The following is a 13995-nucleotide window of genomic DNA, read 5'->3' as shown; positions in this document are numbered from 1 at the left end:
AAAGAGCCATGAATGGAAATTGTACAGCTTGGTGCCCAGTTCAGTTCCTACACAAAACAATAAATCTTAAAACAATAATTTGAAAAAGGAAAAAAAAAAATCAATTTAAGGGGCACGGCCTAATTAAATGTTTATATGTGGTTAATGTACTTTTAAAGACTGTACTTGGGTAATGCCTCTTAATCTTTGATACCTGTACGCTAAACGTCAGTAACATCTAAAGTTTAAATTAGAAAGGGGGGGGGGGATCGTAACTAAATTACTCCATGAACATGTTCTGTCTGTGTTCTCCTTTTTATGAAGGATAATTCTGTCTACCATACTTTTTTGGAATAATAACAGCTTTTGCACTATGTAAATACTAGTGGGGGATCTTCCACAATGAATAAAGATGATTATAAGAAAAAGTGAGATGGTATTTATATCCAGCGGTTTGACTCTATATTAATATTCTGCCTCGGCGTCAGAATGATATTTTCTGAAGATGAGTGTTCTTTTCTGAGGAGTTGGGTTTTTTTTATTATTACCGTACTTTTCAGTTTATAAGATGCACCGGTGTATAAGACGCACCAAGATTTCGAAGAGGTAAGTAAAGAAAAAAAAGTTTTTGCCTTCCCTCAGTCCCCAGCAGCCCTCTGCAGGCTTCAGCAGGGATTAGGGAAGGCAAAAATGCCCCCGTTTCTTCCTTGTCCCAGCCCTGCTAAAGCCTGCAGAGGGCTGAGAGAAGGCAAAGCCTCCGTTTTTGCGAAAAACAGGCCATTTTTGGCAAAAATGGGGTGTGGGGGCAGGGCTTCAAGAAGCCAAAAATGGCTATATTCGGTGTATAAGACGCACCAACGTTTCCAAGCTCTTTTAGGGAGGAAAAAGGTGCGTCTTATACTCTGAAAAATACGGTAGGTTTTATCCTGTCTTTTTTGAGGAGGGTGAGGAGTGGAAACATAATACAGTACTCCTTTCTCCTCACCTCTGCACAACAACAATCTTGTCAGGTGGGTTGGGCTGAGAGAGAGGTCACCACCTCCAGCTGAATTTCATGCCTAAGGTGAAACTAGAACTCACCATCTCCTTGTTTTTAGGCCAGTAGCACCTTAATGACTACATTAGTCTGGCTCTCATATATATTACACATTATGGGGATTTTAAGGGACGCGGTGGCTCAGTGGCTAAGACGCTGAGCTTGTTGATCAGAAAGGTCAGCAGTTCAGTGGTTCGAATTCCTAGCGCCGCGTAATGGAGTGAGCTCCCGTTACTTGTCCCAGCTTCTGCCAACCTAGCAGCTCAAAAACGTGTGAAAATGCAAGTAGAAAAATAGGAGCCACCTGTGGTGGGAAGGTAACAGCATTCCATGCGCCTTCGGCATTTATTCATGTCGGCCACATGACCCCGGAGACGTCTTCGGACAGCGCTGGCTCTTTGGCTTTGAAACGGAGATGAGCACTGCCCCCTAGAGCAGGAAATGACTAGCACACATGTGGGAGGGGAACCGTTACCTTATGGGGATTTCCTGTTGTACACGAGGCCTTTGAATCTGTTCCAGGGCCGTTGCTAATTTCTAGCTCAACTACAGTGGATCCAAGATTGCAAAAAAGAGAGAAACTTTCTAAGCTTAAAACTACAGAACTTTGGGGCTGCACGTTTCCCCCACTCCCCCAGGGGCAAGAAATTTTAGTAACTAGCCCTCTATCCACACAGGAGAAAGATAATTTAGGAGCAGTGATTGCTCCTTATTCTTTTTGCCCAGCACGCTGTGTATTTCACTTTCAAACCAAGCCAGGATTGATCTGGTTTCTCGGAGTGTGGGAAATTAACACGATGCGCCTGCATGTTCAGTAAAGAGATTTATTGTCCCCTGTTCCATGACCGTTTCTTGTGTTCCTTCCCTGATTCCTGCAACTTTTGGGTCCTGCTTAAAAAAGCCTATTTCCAGACATTTGATAGCCTGCATCTATTCAATCTCCCGTATGCTTTCCCTTAATCGTAGCAAGCAATAGACTCTTAAATGCCACCGAAGAATGATAGCATGGCTATTTCAGCTCGGCAGGCTCTGGCAATTAAGTCCCTGGATTGTAACCCACAGCTCGCTATCTTTGTGAACCCAGTTAATTAGGACTTAATCCACAAAGAGCCATCCTTGGGGGGGGGGTGTAGGTTGAAGTAATTGCTCCTGTTGGCTTTTCCCTTCCCATCCCACTCTGGGAAAATGCAGTGTAGTTGAGCTGTTCACGTCTATCACCCGGAGAAGTAGTAATTCAAAGGCAATCAGCAGGAAGGGAAGGCTGTGCAAAGCCTTTTTTTGTTTATAATATAACAGCTGAATGAGGGACAGGAAGTCTCTGATTGCAATAAATATTGCTCTTGGCTTCATTAAAAAAAAAAGCTGCACGGTAAAAAAAACCAGCAGCTCTCAAATCCCCCCCCCCAAAAAAAGCCAATAAGCACGTTGCATTCCACTTGGCAGCAAGGGAAACTTTTAATGTATGTATGTTTCATCAGGAATCCGCCTTCTGGTGGAGCAGGCGAGCGGAATCTAACGTGATTCTGGTCTCCTGCATCGAGCAGCACCCCTTCGGTGGTGACAGCAGCACATGCCTCCTGATTCTCCTTCCGCCCCTCACTCACAAGGCAGCAAATGTGACTGCGGTGCCTCTCACCCACACGCTGAGAATTAACATGAGAAAAAATGCATGTGATGGGGAGGCCCCCTCCACCCTTCCTGGGAAGAGGGAGGTCGGCGAAACCTATTCTTGCACGGTGCAAACGTGCATTGTTTGGCATAGTTGTGTTTTCACAGCTTTTTGGGAGAAGGGAAGACAATCTTTTGTTCTAGGGCCAAATGCATTTGCAGCCGGGCAGTGTGCTGGAATCCGGCACTAAACCGCTCCAAATTCGATTGCAGAAAATACGACTTCAGCAACAAAGTGGTCAACGCCTGGAATGCTCTACCTGACTCTCTGGTTTCTTCCCCAAATCCCCAAAACTTTAATCTTAAACTGTCTACTGTTGACCTCACCCCATTCCTAAGAGGTCTGTAAGGGGCGTGCATAAGCGCACCAGCATGCTTACCATCCCTGTCCTACTGTCCCCACTTATTCGTCTCCATTTCCTGTATTCATAATCATGTTTATGCTTATATCTGTTATCTTATACGTGCTTGACAAAATAAACAAAATTAAAGTCCATCCAGGAAAGACTATTTCCAAAGGAAATAAACAAAACGGACTCTTATCCCTCCCAATATAGCAAGACTTCCTGACTGGTTTTGTGGTTGTCCGTGTTCCCCCCTCCCCACGCCCCGCCCTTCAAATCCACTGGGGTCAAGAAATGTAAGAATAATTTCCCAAAAAGCCGACATCGATAGATTACTCGTCTTGAGTAAGACGCTTATATCGTTATTATCATACAATGTGCTGAATGATATGCTTTGAAGAATTCAGGTTCAATATTCCAAACTGTATCACGATACTGAAAGTCAATACTCCATAAATGCCTTTTACCCATCACAATACACCATCCTGTTTCATTTTGTTTGTTTGTTATAATGTTGGCATAATACGTAGTATGAATTGGGTTGTTGCAGCAGGATTAATAGTCAGTGGCATGTGAAGCCAGTAACTTATATTTTCCTGGACAAATAAGATGCATGGCTCCATGCATAACAAATTGTGGGCCCCTGTGGTGTACAGGTGATGTGTAATGAAGCTGATGTGAGAAGGCCATTTGGTTAATCTTGCTTCATATGTTGTTGTTGTTAGTTGCAAAGTCAAGTTTGACATATTAAAATCCCATGGACAACGTTCCTCCAGGCCTTCCTGTCCTCCACCAATAGCAATAGCAATAGCAGTCAGACTTATATACCGCTTCATAGGGCTTTCAGCCCTCTCTAAGCGGTTTACAGAGTCAGCATATTGCCCCCAACAACAATCCAGGTCCTCATTTTACCCACCTCGGAAGGATGGAAGGCTGAGTCAACCCTGAGCCAGTGAGATTTGAACCGCTGAACTGCTGAACTAGCAGTCAGCTGAAGTGGCCTGCAGTACTGCACTCTACCCACTGCGCCACCTCGGCTCCATCCTCTGGAGTCCATTTAAGATCACACTGACTGCTTCGGTGACTCCATCCAGCCACTCATTCTCTGTCATCCCCTTCTTTTGCCCTCAACCGTTCCCAGCATGAGGCTCTTCTCCAGGGAGTCCTTCCTTCTCATCAGGTGGCCAAAGCATTTGAGTTTCCTCTTCAGGATCTGGCCTTCTAAAGAGCAGTCAGGGTTGATTTCCTCTAGGACTGACCGGTTTGATCACCTTGCACTCCAAGGGACTCGCAGGAGTCTTCGTATGTTATGTTAACTTTTTATGTTATGTTAACAAGATGTTTGCAAGGAAGAGTAAAGCTAGGTTTGGTCTCCTGATGGTTTCCTTTGTAGGCTACCCATCCAGGTTGAAGGTATCCAGGCTGAGCTTGTTTTGCAGTTCCAAACAATATTGAAGAGCTTCCAGATGAGATAATTTCTGTGCAATCACCCTATCATGTTTATAGAATTTTACAAAGGCACATTAAACTGGCAAATGTCAAAATCCATCATCTGTGACACCCTACCCATCCCTATTACAGGTATCTTCATTGACTTGGATGAGCTTCCTCATATAAAGCTCCACTGGAAATTTCCTTATGATCAACTTTGTGTTCCCCCCTTAAAAAAACATTGTTCTTGGAATCTTGTGTTAAACTGCATACTTAACCTTTGATGGTTGGAATTTTAAATAAGGACATTCATATTACTGGGTAAAACTGGGAAGATGATATATTTGGCCGATATTCCTATTTTGAGAGGTCAATCTCTTACTATTTGCTCAACATATTCCATCCATATTTTTTTTTTTTTGCTACACCACAGGTGGATCAGGAAGAAAAGGAGAATCCACTGAAGATCCATCCAGCATTCTACTTTACAGGTGAGTATATTATATTTTTTTGGGATGTGGTGGCTCAATGGCTAAGACGCCGAGTTTCTCCATCAGAAAGGTCGGCAGTTCGGTGGTTTGAATCCCTAGCGCCGCGTAATGGAGTGAGCTCCTGTTACCTATCTCAGCTTCTGCCAACCTGGCAGTTCGAAAGCATGTAAAAAATGCAAGCAGAAAAATAGGAACCACCTTTGGTGGGAAAGTAACAGCGTTCTGTGCACCTTCGGCATTTAGTCATGCCAGCCACATGCCCACGGAGACATCTTCGGACAGTGCTGGCTCTTTGGCTTTGAAACAGAGATGAGCACTGCCCCCTAGAGTCGGGAATGACTAGCAAAAATGTGCGAGGGGAACCTTTACCTTTACCTTATGTGCCCTTCAGATGAGATATAATTAAGACCAAGGCAGACAATATGTTCCATCCAATGGAATGGTACCAATTTCCTTTCTGCTCTCTATGCTCATTCTAATTAGGTGCAGGAGAAGAAATGGCAGGACTTGGGGGTGGAGTCAAAAGAGAGATTAGCCTAGAATCCCCACGTAGCCGTAAGAGAACCAAGTCCAACCGTCCTTGAATTCTGTTGACTCTTATCTAACTCTAACCAGGTACTGGCCTTAGTTCAGAAGATTCCTGTGCATAGATTTTTAGCAATAAAGTCAGCTTAATTGAACCTTCATGTGTGGATCTGGTCTTTCCCAGATCCTGGATCCAGGCATCCTGGAACCCTGACACTGACATTAGGAGTGTGAAAACCCAGTGCATTTTCAAAACTGGAAATAAAAGTTCTATCAATTATTATTTCCTCTTCTGCCAGGTTTTCCCTCGTCCCGTTGACATAGAAAGCTGCTGTTTGTTTCCTTTATTTACAGGAAAGGCTTAAAAAAAACAACACCCTTCCTTTCACATGTGCAGCACCCTGTGACTTAGAAAAACAGTGTGTTATTATTAAGTATCTCCTCCCACGCCCCAAGCCCACTCACTGGTGCCTCTAGGTAGGTGAGTTTTCCTTTGATGTTTCTCCTTCCCCTTTCTTGCCTGCATCACTGGGAAGAGGAGAAAACGAGGACCCTTTTAGCCGAAGAAATTGCTTTGCCTTCAAGTAAAACCCGAACGGGGTTTCCTGGGATCATGTGAAGAAGCTTCACAGGGTAGGAGTAGCCGTCATGTTAAATAGCCTTCAGCGTTTGGGTACGCCTGCAAACAAGGGTGCTTTTTGTGTGTGGTTTGAGTGTACTTTCCCAGGGGGGAAGTGAATGCACCTCTTGTGATCAGCCTGGCCCCACATGGCGTCAAAAACACTAGGGAAGACTAAACAAGTAAGAATGAATTTCACGTGGGCTGCTCAGTAATCCACAATTTACACATGGGCTGCTCAGAGGTGGTATTTAGCAGGTTCTGACCAGTTCTTGGGAACCGCTAGTGGAAATTTTGAGTAGTTCGGAGACCCGGTAAATACCACCTCTGACTAGCCCCGCCCCCATCTATTCTCTGCCTCCCAAGTCTCAGCTGATCGGAAGGGAATGGGGATTTTGCAGCATCCTTCCCTTGGAGTGGGGAGGGAATGGAGATTTTGCAGTATCCTTCCCCTGGAGTGGGGAGGGAATGAAGATTTTGTAGTATCCTTCCCCTGGAGTGGGGAGGAAATGGGGGATTTATAGTATCCTTCCCTTGGAGTGGGAGGGAATGAAGGTTTTACAGTATCCTTCCCCTGGAGTAGGGTGGGAATGGGGATTTTACAGTATCCTTCCCGTGGAGTGGGGAGGGAATGGAGATCTTACAGTATCCTTCCCTGGTGTGGGGAGGGAATGGAGATTTTACAGTATCCTTCCCTTGGAGTGGGAGGGAAAGAAGGTTTTACAGTATCCTTCCCCTAGAGTAGGGTGGGAATGGAGATTTTACAGTATCCTTCCCGTGGAGTGGGAAGGGAATGGAGATTTTACAGTATCCTTCCCGTGGAGTGGGAAGGGAATGGAGATTTTGCAGTATCCTTCCCCTGGAGTGGGGAGGGAATGGAGATTTTGCAGTATCCTTCCCCTGGAGTGGGGAGGGACTGGAGATTTTGCAGTATCCTTCCCCTGGAGTGGGGTGAGAATGGATATTTTACAGTAACCTTCCCATGCCACTCCCACCAAGCCATGCCTACCACACCACACCCACAGAACCGGTAGTAAAAAAATTGCATCCCACCACTGCCACCGTCCCTGTGTAAAAGCTAGGCTGAGACTGTGAATGGCTTCTTTCCATCCTAGCACCTTGTCGGAGCACAGAAGAGAGAGAGAGAGGGAGGGAGGGAGGGAGGGAGAGGTGGCCTATGGTGAATCAGAATCAATCTCAATAGAATACAACACCCAGGGGAGAGGAATGGGAAATAGTAAAATCAGTCTAAATTTGAGAACAATGTTCCCCCCATTCCCCACACACACACACACACACACACACACCCCGAGATTTTCTACTGAATTGGGTTTCGAATGGAGAAAGGCTTAAGGGGCCGTTGTTTCCTTGAATAATCCCTCTGCACCTTGCAAGCATCCCTTTTGCCGGGAAAGATCCCAAGCTCAACGCCTTTGATATTTTTAGATTTGAAGACAGAAGGGGTGACAGATCCTTGCGGGGGGGGGGGGAGGAGAAGAGACACCTTCCATCAGCTTGGCGACCTTCCTAGATAGAAAGAGACTTGGATGTTGTAAGCAGCCTCAATCTTCCTGCCTCTTTTCCCCATCACGGAAAAAAAAAAAAAGAAGAAGACACTCCGATTGTCATTATCTACCCCTTCCAGCTTTGATCTCGCTCCAAGCAAGCGTCCTGTTTTTTTTGGGTGGGGGGGTTGTTGTTGAAAATATAAAACCGTGCCGAAAGCTGCAGGAGTTTCCAACTCCCCTCCCCTCCTGCCCTCCCTCCCTCCCCCCTCTCTTCTCCCCAGGTGCCCTTCCGTCTTCCTCCCTAATGCCTGTGTGATGGCTTGCAGTTTGCGAGGATGTTATGATGGACTTTTATTGAATTCCCAGCTCAGGTCACTGGGCTTCCTGTGTGTGGCTGCGTTTTCTTCTAATCTGCTTTCCCAGTACATTTGATCGGCACAGGAAGTGCCATTCTAGATGGAGAGGAAAGTCGATAAAAAGGAGCTCTGTTTCTTAAAGAAAGACGGGGGGGGGGGGGGGGGAGAGAAGCAGGGGGAAAAATCCAGTTCATCATCATTCTTCTCCTCCCCCCTCATTCCCCCCACCCCCCGAGGGCTTTATATCCTATGAACTAATGCCTTTTCTTTAGGCTAAGCTCTGGCTGCTGCATTGCAGAAATCATATGCTGTCTACCTTCCTTCTTATTGAGAACAAACATACATACATACATACATACATACATACATACATACATACATACATCTCTCTCTCTTTCTCTCTCTCTCTCTCTCTCACACACACACATACACACACACTCTATCTATCTATCTATATTTATCTATATTTATCTAAATCTATCTCTATCTATCTATCTCTCTATTTCTCCCTCTCTCTCTCTCTCTCTCTCTCTCTCTATCTATCTATCTATCATCTATCTATCATCTATCTATCATCTATCTGTATCTATCTATCTATCTATTTCTCTCTCTCTCTATCTTTCTATCTTTCTTTCTATCTATCTATCTATCTATCTATCTATCTATCTATCTATCTATCTATCTATCTATCTGAATTGCATCTTGTGCTGAGGATGCTCCCCGCCTCCCCTTCCACCTCCGGTACAGTGAAAGCTGCCCCCTTGGCTAAAAGTCACATTTTGGATGGCTACTAGTTTCGTGTATTTATGGTGCGTGAGTCATCAGGCTCCCTTCCGATTGGCTGCAGACTTAAACACCCCTGGGACTGCCAGTCCGTTACAGCCATTCTCAGCTTCATTCACAGGTTTATTTAGCTTGCACACAGTGAGATCCATTCAGAAAACTTCATTCATAAAAAAGAAGAAGAAGAAGACGAGGAGGAGGAGGAGGAGAATAGGCAACGTTCTTTCTGTAACATTTCAAAGGAATCGTTCAGCCTAATCTGGAGATGGGAAAAAGAGAGAAGAGACGGCTTCAGAGAATGATGGAGAGACCGACTTTTCTGTAATGTTTCCATTGATGATTGTTCTGAAGATCCGAAGTCCTCCTGTGCCAGAATATCAATCTCTGCGGAGTATTTGAGGGTGACTATGCTACTGAGGGGGTCTTTAAGGGCGAGCAACGCTTTACTTTTGCAGACAGAAACTGAGTTGTGTTCGTAGAACACGTTAATCTCGACGCTTTCTTCTCCTTCAAGCTGCCTTTGTCGGATTTTATTTTTAATTTCAGAGAAGTGCTTTCCCCCCCACCTCAACTGATCGAGTCCTTGTTAATCAACCCACTTAGGCTACTTACTTTAAAAATATATATCTTGCTGTTGTTTTTCCAAGAAAGAGATTTCTTCTTGGGTCTTTGTCCTAAATACTTAAAAAAAAATTTTAAAGGTAATCGGGTCTTTAACAATTAATCCTACACAGAATCATGGCACGGAGTGTTGGAAAACTAAGAAGAATTTGGAATTTGCCTTGCTTGAAGTTATTCTAGCTGTTGAGATTAAACAGAGGGAATCTGGGCTTCGTATGTGTTTCACTCTGATTTAATTTCAAACAATCAAATGACCGGACAAACTGAAACAGGGTTTATGAAGAAGAAGAAGCATTCCGGGGACGTTTTAAGAGCACCCACAGTCACCAGGAATCCTGTTTTCTTATTTTTTCTATTCAAAATTATTTTGATCTGTCTGGTTCCGTATTTTTTTTGGTCATTCATAAAAAGGCAGCTAGGTTAAGGGTGGGGGGGGACGGACGGACGGACGAGGAGATTGAGTTACAAAACTTTGCAGGCTATGAGAGAACCCGTTCTCTCTTGCTTGAGTGCACAACTACTGGATGTAGAATCCTTAAGACTACCAGGAATGCTCCACAGGACTAAATATAGTCGTTTCAGAAATGAGTCCCTCACCTCGCTGGAGGAAGACACGTCGTCGAGCGATCTCCTTCGCCTGAAGGCCTCGTCCGCTTCTCCTTCCCCTACGTCGAACACGCTCACTGAAGATGTCCCAGTTGGTACCTCGGACAGCTCCATTTCTTTGTGCACCTTGGTACCTCGCATGGCGAACGTGAAACTGGCCAACCCTTCCACCTTACCAAACCTGAAGAACTTCTGCTTACGGGCGAAAGAGGTGCCAAGGTTGAAACTCACAGAATGCGTCCCTGTTCAAAGCGGCCCAACCGTGCCAGAAACCAGCTTCAGCAGCTCCTTGTCTTCTGGTTATTCCCAGGGAGACCCAGGCAAGGTATTTAGGTCCAAGCCAAACACCCAAGAGAACTGTGTCTTGTTAGCTGTGGGGGACTCTGCCTTCTTGTCTAAACCGAGCAAAGATCTTGGACAAAAGGGTGAATCCAGCTTGGAGACTGGAATATCCTACGCTGCCCGAGTAAGTAGTTTTCCTTAATCTTTTTTTTTTTAAAAAAAAAACTCATTCAGATTCGATCATCTGAATGAATACATTTCACAAGATTTGTATAAGAAGTTCCTTTGGAATGAAGGCAATGTATTACCATGCAGTCCTTAATGCCATCTTAACAGTGGATCAGCTATGCAATAAGTACCTATCCCTCGTCAATGGGAGGAGCTGGTTTTGCTTCACCACCCTGGAGATTTGCTTATAAAAGGGTCATAAAATGGGGCGTAGCTCACTTAGCGACCAAAGTTCCAGTCTCAGTTGCGGTCGTAAGTCGAGGACCAACTGTATCTCTGTCTTACAGTTCAGCTCCTAGCCTTCTAAGTAAACAGATATTTAGCCCACTTCATTTTATATGCTGAAGTCTGATTCCAAAATGAGAATTGGGGGGGGGGGCTCAAACGACTCTTGTTTCGTTATTTCCCCCACATTTGGCTAAAAATGCCTTCAAATCCTCCCTTCCTTTAAGCTCTGTCAATAAATAGGAGAGCGCTTTCCTTTGTACAGGGCAAAAATTTGACTACACTTGCAGAGTAATTACAGATGTGAATAGAATAGAATAGAATTCTTTATTGGCCAGGGGTGATTGGACACACAAGGAATTTGTCTTTGGTCCATATGCTCTCAGTGTACATAAAGAAAAATAAAATTGAATGCATTCATTAAGAATCATAAGGATAGGATAGGATGGGATAGGATAGAGTAGAGTAGAATTCTTTATTGGCCAAGTGTGATTAGAATGGAATAGAATAGAATAGAATAGAATTCTTATTAGCCAAGTGTGATGGGACACACAAGGAATTTGTCTTTGGTGCAGATGCTCTCAGTGTACATAAAGAAAAATAAAATTGAATGCATTCATTAAGAATCATAAGGATAGGATAGGATGGGATAGGATAGAGTAGAGTAGAATTCTTTATTGGCCAAGTGTGATTAGAATGGAATAGAATAGAATAGAATAGAATTCTTTATTAGCCAAGTGTGATGGGACACACAAGGAATTTGTCTTTGGTGCAGATGCTCTCAGTGTACATAAAGAAAAATAAAATTCAATGCATTCATTAAGAATCATAAGGATAGGATAGGATAGGATGGGATAGGATAGAGTGGAGTAGAATTCTTTATTGGCCAAGTGTGATTAGAATGGAATAGAATAGAATAGAATTCTTTATTAGCCAAGTGTGATGGGACACACAAGGAATTTGTCTTTGGTGCAGATGCTCTCAGGGTACATAAAAGAAAAGATACATTCATCACGAATCATAAGGTACAACATTTAATAGTACAATTAAGCAATAATTTATATGCTCTCTTATTTGGTGTGATACCCTATCTGAACTACCTTGTAAGAAAATTGGCACATGATGTGTGGAAACAGCATGAAGAAAGTACGGTATCTAGCTAATTCTTTAACTATGTTGAGGAAATGATTCTTTTAAAAAAAGCACACCCAAAGACACAGGAAGACTTCTGCAGCCCACCGAATGCAAACCAGTGAATATTAGGTTAGCCTAACTATTATTCGAACGCAGGCCATGTGCTTTCAGTTCATTGAGCAGGGCATAATGCAAACCCGTTAAATTGGGTCAATGAGGAAAAACAATGCTTCGGTTAATCATGGGTAGTAAGCCTTTCATAAAAGCTACAGCCCTACTCCTGGCCTATGCAAATCCTGTCAAAAGAAGAAAGCTCTCGCAGCAGCACTGGCTACTGCCCAAAAGTATTCAGAAATTAGCATGGAGCAGAGAAAGCTTCAGGTCTGTTTTAATGGTGTAATGGAAATGCATTCTGGCTTTCAATCTAGGTGGGCAGATTGCAGTGTTTGATGTTGGAAAGGGTTGGATGGGGTGAAGAGAAGGACCAGGGGAGACAGGATAGCAGGGCTGCCACAGAGAGAAGGGGATCAAGCTATTCTCCAAAGCCCCCCAAAAGCCAAACAAGGAATAATGGATGGAAACTGACCAAGGAGAGATTCAACCTAGAAACAAGGAGGAATTTTCTGACAGTGAGAACAATCAACCAACCAACGGAACAGAAGTTGCCTTTGGAAGTTGTGGGAGCTTCACCACTTGAGATTTTCAAGAAGAGACTGGACTGCCATTTGTCAGAAATGGTGTAGGGTCTCCTGCTTGAGCAGGCGGTTGGACTAGATGACCAACAGGTCCCTTCCAACACTGTTAATCTGTCACTCACGGGTTAAAAAAAAAACATCAAGAAGATTCATTGCAGGATTCAAAAGGACAACCCGAATGACTAGGATAATATAGAAAATAAGGCTAAATTTGTATAAACGAGGACACTTTTTTGTTTCAAAGGGACCCTGCATTTCATTTTATTAAAATTATTTTCAGAATGAGAGCGATAGGGTAGGGGAAAGAGAGCCATCCAGATGGTGATGTCACTAGGGTGAATGAAACTGAGTATTTGGGCCTTTTCTTTAGTTTTAGCTGTCTATGCAGAAGTTGTAGAAAATAGGTATATGAAAGAAGCTTAACATGTCTATTTTGTTGCTTCTATTGAAAATAAGTAAGTAAGTAAGTAAGTAAGTAAGTAAGAAAGAAAGAAAGAAAGAAAGAAAGAGAAAAAGAAAGAAAGAGAAAAAAGAAAGACAGAAAGAAAGAGAAAAAGAGACAGAAAGAAAGAGAAAAAAGAAAGACAGAAAGAAAGAAAGAAAAAAGACAGAAAGAAAGACAGAAAGAAAGGAAGAGAAAGAAAAGAAAGAAAGAAAACCTTACATCTCCCAAGATTACAATGTTGTCCTTAAATGTCAACATTCTCCTTGAAATTCAGTACCGAAGCATAAAAATGGGCTGGATGTTAAACTGAAGCTAAATTGGTGCTTGCAGGCAGGCTATTTAAAATGCATGTAAAAAGAATTGACAGATAAACAAAGAGCGAAACCCTACTCCCTTCTGGGCAACTGATGATATTACCTAGTTGGGTAATGAAAGGTCTACAAGAAAACAACCCAGCTCAGAGATCACCGAGGACCCCACAGTCCTTCTACATCCTCCTCTACTCTGGAAACCCCACTCCCTTCTGGCACTGATGATGTTACCTAGTTGGGTAATGAAAGGTCTGCAAGAAAAGCTTAGACATCACCAAGGACCGTACAGTTCAACCCGGAGCTGCAAATATTCTCTTCTGCTGTGACTTTGATTGCATCGTTGTGGCTGCTTATCTTGCTATATTTTTTAGTCAGCTGGATAAAATTGGCTAGTTTTCCTTGAGAGAGAAGCCTTGGAATAATGTGAGTTTATCACTGAACCTTGAACAGTTAAAAGACCTCGGGTAAAAAAAGCTAACAGTTGTCCCAGCAACCCTGCAGGAGATAGAGCACCAAAGGACGCCTCATATGGAAGAATATCACAGTTAAGCAGATAAATAATGGCTTTGCATTAAAGGTGAGGGCATTGCCACCTTGGCAGAGCATAGCCCTATATTTAAAAAAAAAAAACAACTGTTCAGCCAAGTTCAAGAGGCAAAAAGGAACAAGTTGTCCCATAGAAACCTACCCCTGTGTTATAACCTAACA

The 13995-nt window shown here is 43.5% G+C and overlaps 1 protein-coding gene across 3 annotated transcripts in view; it reads left to right on the top strand.

Annotated features, from left to right (window-relative positions):
* Window positions 1-4907: 4907 nt before the first annotated feature.
* The window catches only part of SHC4 (SHC adaptor protein 4), a 48243-nt gene continuing 39155 nt past the window's right edge, over window positions 4908-13995 (top strand). For 2 of the 3 annotated variants that reach the window (XM_032232411.1, XM_032232410.1), the window contains exon 1: window positions 8592-10433. In XM_032232411.1, coding sequence (XP_032088302.1) covers window positions 9843-10433 — 591 coding nt within the window. In that variant the 5' untranslated portion in view covers window positions 8592-9842. Of the gene's footprint in view, window positions 4950-8591; window positions 10434-13995 lie in introns of those variants that run through there. The other variant, XM_032232412.1, reaches the window with a different exon arrangement.

This window comes from Thamnophis elegans, chromosome 16 (genome assembly GCF_009769535.1).
Source record: "Thamnophis elegans isolate rThaEle1 chromosome 16, rThaEle1.pri, whole genome shotgun sequence".
Lineage (NCBI taxonomy): Eukaryota > Metazoa > Chordata > Lepidosauria > Squamata > Colubridae > Thamnophis > Thamnophis elegans.
This window is presented reverse-complemented; position numbering and strand designations above follow the sequence as displayed.